The sequence below is a fragment of the Marmota flaviventris genome, chromosome 4 (genome assembly GCF_047511675.1).
Source record: "Marmota flaviventris isolate mMarFla1 chromosome 4, mMarFla1.hap1, whole genome shotgun sequence".
NCBI lineage: Eukaryota > Metazoa > Chordata > Mammalia > Rodentia > Sciuridae > Marmota > Marmota flaviventris.
In genome coordinates this window covers 63147129-63164473 of record NC_092501.1, presented here as the reverse complement: position 1 = coordinate 63164473, position 17345 = coordinate 63147129, and the positions used below count along the sequence as shown (strand labels likewise).

Below are 17345 nucleotides of genomic sequence, written 5' to 3'. Positions count from 1 at the left end.
GAAGAATGCAAGAAGTTTAAAGTGTAGGGATAGCAGAAGACATGAAGCTATGACAGGATAGCTTCAACTCTTAATCAGGAGAAAACCGCAACTATGCCAGTCTTAGAGTTGATACAAAAGAACCACAGGAAAGCTTCCCTGTCACAACTGAAATGGAAGCAATGATAAGTAGGATGATGGGGGATTAACCAGGTAAATGCTGATCATTTTCTTCTTTGTTAATTACAATAAGACTTTTCTTTAAGCTCCAGTATCATATAGCCTAATGTCTAGTGGTAACTCCATCCAGTTGTCTGAGATTTCAAAACTAATTTGTCTAAAGAATTCGACTAAAGATTTCAGATAAAATTAGACCAATTTTATCTGAAGTCTTTAGTTCTAACTTAACACTTCCAAAGAAACCCTATCTCTCTGTCCTTATTACATAAAATACCAAAACACTTTCATTGCTATTTATGCCTCATCCCGGCTTTATTATATTTTAACATGTGGGGAAGGGACTATAACTGGATCTCTGTCCTTTCAGACAATATACTAATTCCCCAGTCTTGAGTTCATTTGCCAATTTGTAAGGGAAGGAAATTAGTTGAGAAAGGGATGATATATCCTATGTCTTTGCCAATTTCTATCCTCCATACAAAACTATAACCTCACAAACAGCAGTACATCCTTCAATCATTGGGCAATGCCCAGAGGTCACAGCCAGTAACCCACCAGAAATCATCTGACTGAAAGTTTGGAGCCAGTCTCCTAAAGATGTCTATGGTGGCAAAGTGCTCTGATAAATTGGTAAACAGGATGATCTTACTGGCACTATGTGGAATGTTGGGGCCCCATGATGATATGGTCAGGTACCTTAAAATCCTCCTGCAGAGGAAGGTGCTCTCTCTTCTCCTTCAGGCATGTCAACACAGCATCTAAAGTTTCCTCTCCAGAGGAGCTTGGCTCAGGGCCTGCAGCTTCTGGCTTCCCATTTTCTCTGGGGACCGTGGGTTGCTCACAGGACAGATTTCTAGGTGGGCCTTTGGGAGCACTCCTCTGTTCTTCAGACAGCTTCAGCTTTAATTCTAAGAGAAAGGTCATGAGTTACCATGAGGAAGAGGACTCACTATCCCTAATCAGAATGTAGAACCCTTCAGGAATTCCCTCGCTGGATGCCATATTGGTAGAAATGAAAAATGCTAATAATAGCTTTCTATGTGGCAAGGGCAGCCCTAATAACCATGATTAATTTCACAAGCACCCAAACAAGTGTAAAAACAGTGAGCCCCAACAGCTGGGTCCTCATGAAGCAGAGGATAATATGTAGTAGTAACTCTGGTGTAGACTTCAGCAGAATTCTGGAGGAAGATCATTAGTACCTGACCCCAGAGTTCCCACCTGTTACCTACTTATAGCACCTGAATTCTATACCCAAAGATTTGCTGATGTAAATTTTGAAAGTCGTATGTTCATCAGGGTAGCTTCTGTGGAAATACTAGTTCGTCTAGAGGGCATTACATATGTAGATACCCAAGGAAATGCAGGCAAGTATAGGAAAGGGGAAATGGGAATGCCAGTCCCAGATTGACGTATTTTACAAACTTGTCGAAGTCCAGGTTTCAAAATCCAGGAACCACTGTTATTGCAATGTGGCTTTTTATAAACTTATATAATTAAAAATTAAAAAGCCACCAGGGACTTATTAGGGAATTGCATTTCAGAATATGTTAGGGGACTGGTGGTTTTAATGAGACTATTTATATTGATTTCTCAATTACATAGCTCATTTTCTTTGATGTTTATTTTTTGGAATGTGTGTATTGTTAGTGAATAAAATTTTAGTGATACTAGTTTTGTGTTTAAAAACTGCACATCTTCTAAATATGCTACATCATTATAGTTTAATACCAATGAATTCCCTTCTACTTCTTAATCACTATCCTTCCAGAAATTTGGAAACACTCCCATGTCTAAGAAATGAAATTGGGATGTGGAGGTAAGAAGAAAAATTTATTGGTAAATAACGATAGTCCTGTTTCAATGTATTTTAGAGCTAATTAATACACCATCATCTCCAGAGAGGGATAAAGAAAGACAAGCACTGAACTAGGACACAGGAGAACCAAGTCTTAGCTCTGGTTTACCATCTCCAAGCTGTGTGACCTTTCTGGGCATAAACATGCTCATCTATGCAACTGGGCATATAGAATAAATTCTCATTATTATGTATTAGATGTTGTTTCTATCATCTAAGAATCCAATAACCAGGGAGGTTATAGCTTCACAGGTTGAAATGTTCCTAGCATTAAACTGAATCATTCCACTAGGAGGCTGGAGGTCCCCAGTCTCTGTAAGGAGGTTTACCAAGTAGGGCTGAACAGCAAAGGAGATTGAGGACTCTTTATTTCAAATAGGGCCTCCTATCTAAGTGGTAAACTAAGTTCAAGAAGGCACAGGTGGAAATGAATCAAAAATATCCTGCAGCACTTTATACTATTTTATCTGCTTCTGAGAAAAGAGACCTTTGGATGGCATTTACCTTTGAGCTGTTTACGACCTTTAGCCAAATCATTCATCCATTTCAGGACTTCAGGATTAGAAGTCTTGTCTCCATGTGAAGGCTACCGAAGGAGAGAAAAGGGAAGGTGGAAGGGAATTAAGAAGGGAGGGAGGGAGAGAGAAAAGCAAAAAAAAATTTTAGACAGCTGAGCTACATGAAGATAGTTCAAGAACATAAAAACCTGGGAGAGACATCCAGGCATGAAAACTCCAGCTGATGGAGGTGCTTCTGGAAAACGGCACATGTTCTCGACCTCTTCCATTCACTCACCCTTGACATGGGCACATTTCTAAACATGCCTGGCCACCCAGCATTTTCATAGTTCTAACCATGTCATTGCCCCGCTTCTTTCTAACCCACATATCACCTGTGAGGCCTCCTGTACCACATACAATGTTGCCTGGCCATTCTCTGTATCAGTGCAGATGATAATATAGATCATTTCTTATTATCTTGCCTATGGCTCACATACATGGCTTGTGACCATAACCCGATGGAAGATACAAACTGGGAGTTTGGCTCTTATCTGCCATATCCTCCGAGCTGAAGAAAGAAGATCCCAGGGTCTAAAACTTGACAATAGTCAGGAGAAGTCTGACTGTCAGGGAGGGTAGCCATATTTCTAACCTTAATATCCTAATGAGGCTAACATTAACATGAAACTTAATCATATATATGTGACCTTGGGCAAATTATTTAGCTTCTCTGTTCTTCATGGCCTCATGTATTAAATAAGAATTATAACAGTGTCTCCCTTGTAGGGTTGATGCAAGGAGTTAATATTGATAAAGCACAGAAAACAATTCCAGATGCACGCCAAACACTATAGAGTTAGCTGCAATTACTGGTTTTATTTTCAGTAGCAGCAGTGATAGTAGTAGTATTTCCACTAAACCTTCAAAGGAATACTGAATGTTTTCACTGGCAAATACACATGGAGGGGTATGTAGGTCCTACAAGTAGCCAATCACACCTTAGATGTGGTATTAAGAACATTTTAAAAGGAATAATCTCTTGTCAATACAAATCACTTACTTGACTTCTGGATTCCTTCTCAGAACACAAAAGTGGACTTTCTACAGAAAACAAAGTAGGAATGACAAGTAGCCAAACATACCCTCTACCCCCACAGATCAGTAAGGAGCATTCTTAAATAATCCAAGGCCTCCACAATTACTTAGTTGTGGGCTTGGGCAGATCAAATGGATACTAAGGATATATAAAGAACTATATAATAAAAAAAGGATGATCATAAACATTATTGTGTGAAATGTGTGTATTGTTAGTGAATAAATTTAGGAGCTGTCATGTTTCTTTAATGATCCCCCAAATCCAGGTGTAAGAAGATAGAGAACACATTTCTTTTAAGTTCAAAGGACAAAACAGTAATTTTTGACAAGATCAAATATACATGGGACATTTGTTCACATTTTAAAATCAAGATGGAAAGAAAAGGAAAGAAGTTGATGAAGGATGATTCTTTCCTAAGGGAGCTTGAATGGAAGACTGATTTCCATAAAGGGGCCCTAAATTTAGGATCATGGACAGTGCCACATGGGTCACTAATCTGTCCCCCAAACCAGCTTAATGTAATCCTACCTAGGGTCTACAGAATGATGTTCTGTACTAGTTCCCTGGCATACAGTCTAGCATTTGGCTTTGGGTAGCAGTCTGGTTATACAGTCAGTCAATGTTTTAAAGCATTTGGTTTCTCAGAATCTTCAGAGATTCCATTCCTCCATTTCAGTCTAAGAACTATCTTGTTGAACAGTGCTTAACTGGATCTGCTCCATACTGTTAATTCCATCTTTTGAAATACAGTAAAAACAAAAACAAATATCCTAAGCCATTGACCAACAACAAAATGAGCTTTTACTACTGCACATCAGACTTAAGAGAAATTTAAGGCTCAATTTTCCAGCAAAGTAATTTAAAGCCTGAAATCAGTTCAGAAATGAATTTCTTATTCCTTTGCCCTTTGGGGAACTTTTAAAAGATGTTAAATTAAGCTCACATGGATGGCAGCACTCATGTGACATAAAAGTTTTCATATACTAGTGTGGATCTTTAATCCTTCTAACTTTATAACTGAAATAATCTGACTTAATAGACACTAACAATCATATACTGGAATTTACAGAGATTTGGCTTTGTTCAATACAATTAAAATGGGATGGACACCCAGACCACATTACTGGGGATATCATTGGAGAAGTTTTGTGGTCTGCCAAAGATGGTTCATAAACCATCTTTGGGATTTATGGATTGGTAATGAAAAGACCTGTGATATTTTCTTGACTATATCAATTCTTTGCTGTATGATTATTGGAAATTCACCTCCCGGGTCTCAATTTCTTCAATCATCTGATAAGAAAATTGATGAGCTGATCCTTCCAGTTCTAACATTTTCTGTTTCCACTGAAAGCACACATCTGGTGGCAGTAGCCTTTTCTAAACCCATGAGCCTGTTTATCAAATGCAAAGTCAAGTTGTAGAAAATAAGTACAGTTTTGAATAGAAATATGAAATGGTTACATTCAATAGAGATGGAAAAACGTATGTTATACCCAGACATCAGAGTAGCACAGAAGCCCAGCAAGAGCTTGGATTCAAAAATTAACAGTGGGTGCTATTAATTCCATAGTCAGAATGCCAGGAAGGGAAGTCTTATACACAGCAACCAATTAAATCCTACTGACATATCAAACCTCTAACCATAGCCTGGCATCCTGACAGAAAGGGCAAGGGGAAGCCCTATTTCCTAGAACATCCAAGGATCTAATTACATCAAAGAGTTATAGACAGTAAAGAATGATGACCTTGAACCTCTTCTTCCTCCTCCTGCTTCTGCATCCATCCTTGCGCATAAGTACTTAGGTGTGTCTATCCTCTTTAAACTTTCTCTAAACAAAAGCAGGAGATGCTTAGAGAATTTCTGTTCCAAAATAGGCAACTTGTGGATGATTGCTATAGTCAAGGGAAATAATTCAGGATCTGTGGCTGCAGGTAGAAAAATCCAGGGAAGATTTAATGTGTACAATTTCCCTTCATTTTCTGACAAGGCACAGACTGCTCAAACTGATTAAATAGTTAACAAAATCTAGAACCACTCCCTTTATGAAAATACTACAATAAACATTATACATGTGTTCACTCATTTTAATACCCTTAAACTTAAGTTACAATTGATAACTCAACTTTATAGATGGACAAACTGAGACTCAAGTGTGAAGTAACAAGTCCAAAGTTGCAAATTTCTTAAGTGTCTGGCTGGATTCAAATCCAGAAGAGTCAACAGGCCCTAGGAATGGACCCCCTAGTTGTTACTCTACAGAGTCCGATGTGAGGAAATCAAAGATCCAATAACACTCCAGCAGCAAACAGGTGAAATCAGCTTCTCTTGGGATATCTGGACCTTTCAATATATGGATACTTGAGGGGTCGTGGATGTAACTCAGTGAAAGAACACTTGCCTAGCATGTTGAAGAACCTGGGTTTATACATCAGACCCACAAAAAAACAAAAACAGAAACCCTGAAAAAGTAAAATATGGACACTTGAGAATTTTACTTCTACTCCTAAATTACAAAGCCCACTCGTCTTTAATTCACTACTCCAAGCCTCAGCTGATAGAACACAAATACTTTAGGCGATTTATAAATCTTCACTGGGCCTCAATTTCCCTATCTTTGGGGGGGGGAAAGGCTTAGCGTTCCCTCCTGCTCCATTAAAAAAATATAGCAAGTAGCTGTGACTGCCTGACTTTGGAGGAGAGAAGGATCTGCCACAAAGTGACTGAGGTTGTCTTGAAAGCCAGTTTTTTTTTTCTAATTTTTTAATTTTGCGAAACTAAAAATCACTCCTTAAAACCTCTCTTTTAGTGAATTTGAGGCCACACAGGACAAGTTGAACAAAAGAGTGGAATCTTACCTATTCTCAGCTCCCTCCCCAGAACTTATACTCACAGTTCCACATGCCTCTGTACCAAGTGCTTAGTGAGCTTTAAATATTTCAAGATGTATGAGAAATTTATTTTAATAACAAGCTATTCTGGGCCTTCTTCCAAAGACCCAATATCTTTATGCAATTCTGCATGAATACGATTTTTCTCTATGTCATAGTCACTATGAGAGAAAACAAAAGCAGCATTGGCCATCAAGATGCTTACTTATGGCTCTTGTTGTTTCTTATTGAGAAGAGACAAGACTTGTTTTTATAGCACTATACTACCAGCATGAAGACTGGTGTCTGATTGGAAATGATGGTTCAAGTTTGTTCTTATGAGGGGCCTGAAAAGATCTCACGTGAGAAGTCTCCACTCAACAACCAGGAAATACTAAAATCATCTCCCTCTCATTGTGCTGCACCCTTAGAGAGTCTGCCCTTCAAGTACATAATAGGTTCTTATCACAATGCAAATAGAAAAAGGTTAAAGAAAAAAAAAAAGACTATACTTCAAAAGTTTTCCAAATTTTGGTCCTAGATAATCTAGTGATAGTAAGATTCCTTAGGGGAAAAAAAAGAATAGCAGGAGAGAGGGGGATGAATACTAAGTTCAGAAATGAGAGTTAAAATCCATCACTGGGAAGTATCTTAGAGGAGATAACTGGCAGCATATGAGAACAAGACAAGAGTCAAGATGGGAACTCATCAACAAGACCTAGATTGACCAGTGGGAACAGAACTGTCCCCTGACAAAGAGGGGTACCCAAATAGGAAGGACAGAGACTCAGGAAGGTCCACACATCTCAGCCTAACACGATCTGTTCTCATATTAAATCCTAAGGTGCTTACCCGGTATTTCTTTTCTTGTTCAAATTTCTCTTCAAATTTCCGAATTTTCCGCTTGAGGCTCTGGATGTGCTTGGTGAGCTGGGTAATGGTCTGTGGCTCCTTGCCATCACCACAGCTACACCGAGAAGAACTTCGGGGCCTACCATGATTAGAAGGAGGGAAAGAGCATGAGAAACAATGGTACCCCAGTAAACACTGCTCCTTGTTCTACAAACCAACATTATCAGAGAAGGCTAGAGTGCAGTTCATAATTTGATGAGTCAACCATCTGCTCATTAATAGCCCTGATAACAGAACTGCATTATGAGCAGATGTCCTCAGGGTCTTTAGTAGACAAAATGTCAGAATATAAGTCCAGGAAACATGTTTCTTAAAATTGATAGAGGCCAATTTAAAGCTCAGAAGAGACACCCATATTGAGGTGTTATCTTCAATAGGTTACATTAGCCACTCTTATCAACAATTTCAAAAGAAGATTTATATTAGTGTTTAACTTTGTTGACATAAAAAACAAATATTTTCAAATATGATGAAAAAAATGGGCCTCCTCCCCAGAAAATGTGTACACCGTCACATGACACATATTTTACATGCTACAGTAATAATCACTAACTCCCTCAAATTCAAGTAGATAGTCAATACAATTAAAATGGGACAGACACCCAGACCACATTACTGGGGATATCATTGGAGAAGTTTTGTGGTCTGCCAAAGATGGTTCATAAACCAGTTTATGAACCCAGTTTAGATCAATTAAAGAATGAATTATGGGGAAAAAATTTAGGATTTCCTGGGCATATTTTCAGCCAAGGGATTCTCAGTTTTAGTTATACACCAAAAGGATTTATGAAACCCCCAAATAAATAACATATATTATTCTTTTATCTTATTCCAATGCCAAATATAAAAGTCCAAATGGAGTGGATTGAGGGAAATATATCTATTTAGATATCTACATCTAATTTTGGGGAACACCAATTATAAGTTACCACTTTTCTAGAGTCTAAGAAATTGAGGTGGCAAATTATCTAATGTTTCTATAATCCATCCATTTACACTACTGTTTGACAAGGAAAAATAGATTGCACTAATTGAGAATGATATTCCTGATACTAGAACATTCATAGGATTAGGATTCTGGTAATTTCACCAAAATCTTTTAAAACCTGCATGCTCCTGATTAGCTCGTCTCTCAAAACCATTTCCTCCTTAGGGATTAAGTCCTGAAACAGGATTCCCAACTAGAAAGTACACCAATTTTAGCTTTATCATTCAGATCTCACAGTTGCATTTTGTCAGGTTGTTTGCACTATTCCAGAGGCACAATAGTTCATTTGTAAATGTGGTATTTGAAAAACTGTATGAAATGAAGACTATTATAAAACAAGGTTTTCTTACATCATGAACTGCTGAGTGCTGGGTGGAGAAGGGGCTGACTCGGGGTCTAAATTGAATCTCTGGCTTTGGCTAAAGATGGAGCATCGTGGCGACAGCAGTGGGTTGTCACCATCAGTGATGTGATAAAGCAGCCTGCTGGTCCCAACAGACTGGAGGTCTTCTGGTGTGCTGTCGGCTTCATTCTGCCCATCTTTGTGGACTGGCATGGGGTCTGGGGAAACAAGATAATTGATCAACACTTAGAAGTGACAGAGAGCTTGAAACTGTCATGTTCCTAAATAAAGATCATAAACATTCATTATAATGGCTTGCCTCTTTGTCATTTCTTCCTTCTGGGGATATGAAAAGCTTTCAAAATACTGTCATGTTTTTTGTTTTTTTTTTCCCCTCACAGAACACAGGGAGAAAATATGACAAAGCCGCCAACAACAATAAAAAAGGAAACATTATTTCAATATGAGTTATTCAGTCAGCATAACCCAAAACTACAAAAAAATATTTTTATTTCATAGTATTTGCATATGTTGGAGGATACATGACAAAGTATGAGGGTGAATAAAAAGAGAATGAAATTGAACTGTAGCAAAAGATTATAGATTATGAAGAATAAAAGGGATAATAAAATTGCCAGGAAAGAAAGTAGGAAGGAAGAAAACAAAAAAAGGAAGAGAGGGAATGGGAGTCCCCAAAGTGAAAATTATCCAACAGTCCTCAAAAATTATGGAGATCTTTGCTCATCAACATGGAATAATGTCCAGAATATGCTAAATGGAAACCACGGGTGTCACAACTAAGCAGTAATGGTTTCATTTCACATATATGTGTACAAATAAATGTATCAAAAGATCAAAGTAGTTATGAAGTAACTGCAAAACATGGTAAGATTGGGAATGATTCTGTTTCCTTCCTTGAAATCATATGTAACATTTTATTTCAGACAAAATAAAATGGAAACAAGTCCTCCAAAAAAAAGTCCTCTCCCCAGCTAGCCAACCCTGTGCCTGAATTCTTGCAATGGCCATTCTTTTAAGTTAGCCCATTAGCCCCCCACCTCAGGAGTTTGAAGGCGAGTACAGTACAAGCACCTCAGTCTTGAAGGTGAGTACACCTGTGCTATGGAGGGTAGGAAGTGAGATGTGTCAATGAAGGATCCTCAGGACCTGGGCTTCTTCACCTAGGGCTCTGGAGGCAGCCCAAATGAACTTCTTGATTTTCCCTAGCAGACAAGTCAGGACAACTCAAGTTTTTTTGTAATGCCTACTTCTGTAAAGAAAGTGGAAAACGGATTTTCTGAGTGAATAAGCAGAATCAGAAAATACTGACAATTCACTTTTCCAAAACAAACATTTATCACAATTTGTTACCGGATGAATCTTAATCAGATTTAGAATGAATCCTTATTCTCTAGAGCTTGAAATGCAATTTGCTTTGTGTAACATCAAAGGTCTGATTAGTCCTGATGTGTTTTCGGTTGGCTTCCCTTCTGGTGGGTTGTACACTGGAAGGGTAGACAATACTTCCCATTGTACCTCTGAAGTTTGCTGACAGCACTTTTGTCAGAAGCTGAGGATAGTGAAGGCAGAGTGGACCCAGGTGATAAAACAGCAGTGCCTGCACTGAGACTGGGCAGGAGCCATGATGAATAATAGGAACAAGACCTACTATCCAATAAGTCTTGGCACATACAGTACAGTCACCTTCAGAATCCTCCAGAAGATCCTACCAAATCCTTCCCTTAAACCATCAGGCTCTAGGAAGAAATATATTTTATTCATGTTGCCTATTTCTTGGAATTATATTCTGGTAATAATGGAGAAGAAAATAATCTTTAGCAAGCACCTGGGATCAGCATGTTTTTAATTGAAATGGCATAAGTTCTGACACCTTCAACTATTCGCCTCAACTAAGGTCCTGAGGCCCAAATTAACATAGGTCTGTTGTTGTCATTTTATAATGTCCAAACGGAAGCCCTTGGGTTCCTAGCCACAAGATCATGAAGTAGAGCTGGGAAAAGAGTTCAATTTATAAAACCCACAGAGTCCTAAGATACAACTTCACAGAATCACAGATCACTTTGAATGGCTTTTTTTGAACTGTATTGCAATAGTGACGGTATACCTCCATTTAGGTGAAACCGCTTTCAATAGGCACTTACATAATTTACCAGTACTGCCTAATTAATATCCTAATCTCCCTTTCCCTTCAATTCACTACTGAAGGAAGCTGGGAGCCAGAAAGATCCCAAAAGCAACTAGTTGAAAAGACACAGAAACCCAAACTGGTAATTTGGTAAAGCTTCAGTTTTTTTTCCAAACTCACTATTTGAGTTGAGAAGGGGTTTAATTAAATCAGCTGGCATCTGTATCAGTGTGTGCATTTATGTAGACAGAACCATTGAGCTCTTTGGTTAAAAGAGGCAAATGTAAATTCAGAGCCAGCGCTGCTACCCTCCTGGGAAAACAGCACAGGCCACCACTTTCAGACCCTGTTCCTAATGGGGAGGGGTCTGGAAGATTCCCCCTAGAGTCACATTATTTTTTCTTCCAGAGGCAAGGGCAGATTTTCAGAGCCTGTGCTGTGATACATTATGGTTTAGAGGAAGGGGTCTGAAAGCCAAGCATCTGCCATGCCTGTGCTTTTATTATGGGACTCCAATCAATTTCGCAACCTCTCTCAGTTTCCTTGATTGGCCCATCTTTCTCATAGAGCTGTGATAAGAAAAATAAGAGGAGATTTGCTGTTCAAAACTGTGTCTTTAGTAAATAAATACCTATTGTATACTTAAGATTTTTGTTAAAAGGATAGACCATGTTGAGGGGCTCTTACTCCGGTAAAATTTTCTTCTATTAAAAAAAAAGATTTGTAACAAATATATCTTTTTAGGAAGGTAAACATAAGTTAATGAAAATTTTGGGAAGAATAAAGCTTTCCTGAGAAGGAAAGTGAGGAAGCATCTCAGATGCAGCAAAGACTTAGCTGACCACTAGGTAAGAGAATGAAAATGATGATCCTTTTTGAACCCCAATCTCTTAATATGTTAAATGGGGAGAATAATAATAATGCCTGCCTCACAAAATTTAGGATGAAATGAAATAAAACTGTGTTCCTATAAAAATTTTGCCATACCATACACATCTATATGTTTACACTATTTTTATACACACATATATATAATTTATATATATGCACACAAACATACTTTTGGCTTACAGATTTTGAAATATTTCAGCTTCATACCGAGCAATGATGATCAAGAAATCATAAACTTGATGTTCTAGTCACATTTTCTCAAACTCATACACATTAAAATAATTTGCTCTTAAAACTAATAACGTGCATCCATGCATCCTTTGTATAGCATACTTGGTGGAAAAAAGTAGAATAAGGCATAGAAAAACACGATATCCATGCAAATCATCATTTTAATCATTATTATTAAAATAAGACACTTAAATATTATTTTACTGAGCCCTTATGGGGTTAATATGGGAGGTGAGAATCAGTATATCCCTCAGTATCTCATCCCTATCTCCTATTAGTTCTTATTTATAAATAACTAAGAATAATAATCTAATAATATCTAATATTTATGGAGTGACTCATGATGTCTTCACACTTGCTCTGAAAGTTTTCACATATATTTAATCTTCATAACAACCATATGAGACTAGTAGTAATGTGATTCCCACTTTAAATTCAGTAGGGAAAGTTGTCTAACTATGCTAATTCAATTCAGGGAGGGTTTGACCAGTACCTATGGTTGAAGAATCCACATCTCTACTCTGGAAGCTGAAGTGTTTCTGGCAACCCACTCACTGAGCAGTAGGGAACACGGAGAAGAGAAATAATTATCAGTATGTGAAGGCCAAGAGACCACTTCTTCTCTGGCTGCAACCCCAGGCAGAAGCAGATGCTATATTACAGCTGTTCAATGACTCAGTCAGATTTTAAAATATATCTTTTTAATGTGAGTTTTTAAAGCAATTCAAAATTGAAATAAATCTCTCTCTGAAATAGCTTGAGAGGCACTGTTGAAACTTAACTGTAATAAATCAGCTACAGTCTTGTAGATTTGTTAAGTTGCACCCTCAGATTTGCCTATTGTGGTGGGCTCATAGGTAACATTCAGCTATATCCCCAAAATGCCAAATATCAGCCTGTGTTGGTTTTAAAAGCTAAATGAGCCAAAAGCATGTCCATGATTCTAATGAGGTTTAAGCATTAGAGTTCTTACCCAACATGTCTAAGGACAGATAGAAGGGAGGATAATAGTGTCACAAACACAAAGAAAGCTGCAAAAATAAGAGACAATAAAAAACATCTGATGGATACATGATGCTTTCAGTTTTAAGTATACTGAATTTAAGGTTAAGAAGATACTAATAAGGGTTAGCTACAGGGCCAGATGACAAAGAACCTGTAGTCATCGCAGTATAGCCACCACTAGAGAAACATGAACTTGGCTGTTAGAGAGCATTGAGAGAGAAGAAGCGGGTAGGGCTGGCTGACCTAGCAGGGAGAGGCATACACTCCAAGCAGGCAGGAAAATTTGCCAACCATGAAAGTAGGGCTGGGCTTCATGACAGGGACCCTGTAGGTCCCAAAAGACAGTTTGCCATCACAGATAAAAGCATGGGTTGCAAGCTCAGAAAAATCTAGAATCAAGTCCCAGTTTGCCACCTGTGTGATCTGGGACACAATCTTTCAAATTCAGAAAGAGACAAATATTATTAAGGAAAATGGCTAATGAGCCATGTCTGATTTCTGGGAACATCATTTTCCCTCTCCATGTCACCCAAGTGAAGCCAACTACTCACATAACAATCAGGCTGCCCTGCCTAGGTAGAGGAATCTTCCTGAACTGTGGAGCTGGGGAAAGAGTAAGCATCATCTATGATAGTGCTAATCGTCCAGAAGCACCCTGTCAGAGCAGAGAGAGAGAGCTGGGTGTTGTGATGCTCTTCAGTTTTCAGCCTAATTGACTCCCCAGGTCTTCTAGTCAATTCCTGCACAACTGATCATCTCAGTGGTACAGTTGATAAAAATCAGTTATTAAGATGACAGAAGCCATTTTCAGAAGGGAGCTTTCATTTACAAGCAGAAATGCTTTGAAAAACACAAGGAACATTAAATACACAAAGTAGACGGGAAAACTGCTGAAGGAAATTCAATCTTCATTGTGAGCTGTACATTTTCTGGGCTTATCCAAAGTCAGTTAGGAAGCATAGCTTTCAAGTGTCTATTAGTTCGGCTGAATTGGTCAATTTGATCAAAGAAGTTGGATGAGCAGCTCGACAGAGCCCCCAGGAAAAGATAATTCTCAGAGAACCAGAAGACAGGGGAGAGGTTGACCAGCTGGCTCTAGGCTTGGGAGGTATCTGGAGCAGTTTCAGACACCAAGCTTCTACGTGCCATCAGGCTACTCCTAACCTATAAATATTATAAGGATGGAAGAACAATACCAAAATAACCCAAATAAAAGGTATTTTTAAAATGACTACAACATGTGGGAAATCTCTGCACAGAGGAAAGGTGATAAATGAGAATTCTCTGTATAATCTACTCAATTTTCTATAAAATTTAAATTTTAAAAAAATTCTTAATTTTTTAAAATGAATATGAGTCTGCTGGCTAAAATCCTGGGCTCTGGAGTCAGAGTTGTGGGCTTGGCCTGTGATGCCACTTGATGAGACTTGTTACATGTTTGGCTAGGCAAGCCTCTTCAAATTCAGTATAGGGTTGTAGTGAAGATAATCAGGATAATGTATGTTAACACAGTATTTGTCCTAACTTTACAATTGAATTTAAAAAACATTTGTGAATAATCACCTGGCAATTTGCACTGTACAACTCATTATTTCCCTTCCTATAAGTCAGGTGCAGAAATGGCCACTTTATCCTCTATAAATTTTGAAATCATTTTAAAATACTTTCTTTGGAAAACAAGGAGTTAACATAACACTCCCTCCTTTAGAAGCTATCAAAATGGTCATAAAAGCCTCAGATAAAAAAATTAATAGAACTTTTCTAGTCAACTTATAGGTGTAGCACAGGACAGATTTTATTATAACAAATGTAGTTTCAACTTTAATAGGTGGTAATTATTTAACCATCAGCTCTACAGATTATTGCCATCATAAATATCTTTGGCTTAAGGGAACTAGTGTAATGTCAATGATATGCAAGACTTGAGAGGGAATCTAAGGAGTAGGAAATGTCATTTATATACCCTGAGAGCAGTCATAAATTCTTACAGAGTAGTATTTAAAGACAAATATAAACAATATTAACTGGAGGAAAGGCAACATAAATTTTGAACAGGGCAAGAACAGCCAGCTTTTTAAATAGTGGTAGCTAACATTTATTGAGTATTCATCATGGGCAAGGTATGAGAAATTTCATATGTATTATGCACTGTAATCCTCTCACAACAATCAAAATAATATGCTTTCTACCATTTTAAAGAAAATAAGACTGAGACATAGAAATATTAAATAACTTATCCAATAGCACCCAACTAGTACATGAAGTTCTGCAAGGAGTAATGTTTTAGAACAAAGCAGAGTCAATAAGTATAACATATTTTGGGATTCAAGAAGTCTATAGAATAGTTTTCATATCTAGATTGAAAACAAAAACAATCACTTCATGGTCTTTTGGCTAAAATCAGGTGTAAAATAAAACCAATGATTGGGCCATGAACATTAAAAGTATGTACCAAAGGGCGGAGTCAAATTAAATAGCTTTTTGATGGACCAGTCAGTATCAATCCTTGCAAACAGATCCTGGATTAATCTTATTCTACATTTCAGAAATGACACAGAAGAGGAAGTACAGAAGTCTAAGTTTGCAAATGATGTTGACATCTTCCAATGAGTAAAAAACACAAAGCAACCACAGAGCCAACTCACAAACAGTTGTAGATACCTAAACTGTGGGTCAAGAGGTAATGGAATTAAGGAAAATTAATCTTCAACTCTTCTTTTCTAGATAAAACTACTTTTAACAAATAGTAAGCACTAAAATACTAGTTTGAGAGTGGATCTCATTTTTGTAGCTGAATAGAATATTCTGATAGAACAGAAAAGCCAAGAAAATAGCGTGCACCTTTAGGAAGTGATTGCAAAACATTCCTATGGTTATAACCATCTTGTAATTAGTTTATAAAACATCCCAGGCCTGTATTTTTTAAAATATTAACTTTTACATTTGAGATGATTATACATCCACATGTTATCATAAGAAATAACAGAGAGATTCCTTGTCCACTTTTGCCACTTTGATCTAGTTTGCCTCAGTAGTAACATTTTGCAAGACTATATAACTTCTGCCATATTTATGAATAAAATTCTACTAATAGACTCCATCTGGAATACTCTTGCAAGTCAGATAAATCAAAACAAGTGCAGAGGCCTACAGATAGTTCAAATCAGTGGAGCTGAAATGAAACTGGGAACAATGGTGCTGCAATAGGCTAATCAACTACAAATCTAGGTCTTTATGAATTTTAAAAGTAACTTTCAAAACATTAATTATATGACATGTATATAGTGTATATTGACATACTTTCAAATTATAAAATATTAGAAATATGGGGACTTCACACTTAGGCTACTTGGTAAACAGCAAGTGGTAAAGAGTTTAGACTATGAAGTCAGAGTGGGGAATTCCCCACTCGGACCTATCCCCTTTCCTCCAACCCCTCCACTAATCTGTAGCCATGGAACCTTCAGCAAATTGACTTTCCAAGTTTATTTCATCTTCTTTAATGTGAGGATAATAATGAAACCTACCTCATAGGATTCTTATGAGAATAACATATGAAAATGCATGCAATAATTTCTGATACAAGCCAGGAGGTCATCTAATTTTGTCATTCATTTAAAAGCTATTTAATGAGGTGTTTATAAACATCAGCACTACTGACTTTTGAGATCAGATAATTCCTCCCTGGGGGCTGGGGCTAGTCTTATGCATTGTGGGATAGTTAGCAGAATCTCTAGCCAGTACTTACTAGAAGTAGCCAATAGTGCCCACTCCTCAGTAGTGACAAATACTGTCTCCAGATATTGTAGAATGTCTCCAAAGGAGAGGGAAAAACAATAACAATAGTAATAACAAACCATAAACCCCCATTGAAACCATCATTTTAAAGGAACCAACTTAGGACAAACAAATGAAGTTCTATTTTCCACAGTAGTGGCTATTTTTTAGTAAAATAACAAGTGGTGCATAGTGAAAATGCAGAAAGATCCAAAAAGGGTTTGAAATCACATAAACACACACACACACACACAAAACAGTCCATAAAGCTTCTAAAATATATTTGGGGATTCTGTATACTCCTGAGTTTGGAGACTCTGTTCTTACTGACTTTCAAAGTCTCACTAGGGCAGCCCACCAAAAGGATGAAAAACCAAGGATTGGATAATCGGCCCCACCCTAGAAGGATACTTGAGATGCTTTCCTGTTCTAGAAATCCAATTATAAAGTTTTCTGCAACAAGAATATATTTCATGTTATCCCTAGTATGACACTGTGTTCTGGAGTGTGTCTGAACCTTCTTGCATGTCAGAATCACCAAGGGAGCTGCCAACAGAGATTCTCAGCC

General features: G+C 37.6%; 1 protein-coding gene across 8 annotated transcripts in view; it reads right to left on the bottom strand.

The window, feature by feature from the left end:
- Fam13c (family with sequence similarity 13 member C) overlaps nucleotides 1-17345 on the bottom strand; it is a 117059-nt gene that overhangs the window by 12582 nt on the left and 87132 nt on the right. For all 8 annotated transcript variants that reach the window (XM_071610736.1, XM_071610738.1, XM_071610734.1 and 5 more), the window contains 4 exons: nucleotides 8735-8945; nucleotides 7337-7475; nucleotides 2522-2603; nucleotides 856-1067 (listed from right to left, as the gene is read on the bottom strand). In XM_071610736.1, coding sequence (XP_071466837.1) covers nucleotides 856-1067; nucleotides 2522-2603; nucleotides 7337-7475; nucleotides 8735-8945 — 644 coding nt within the window. The remainder of the gene's footprint in view (nucleotides 1-855; nucleotides 1068-2521; nucleotides 2604-7336; nucleotides 7476-8734; nucleotides 8946-17345) is intronic.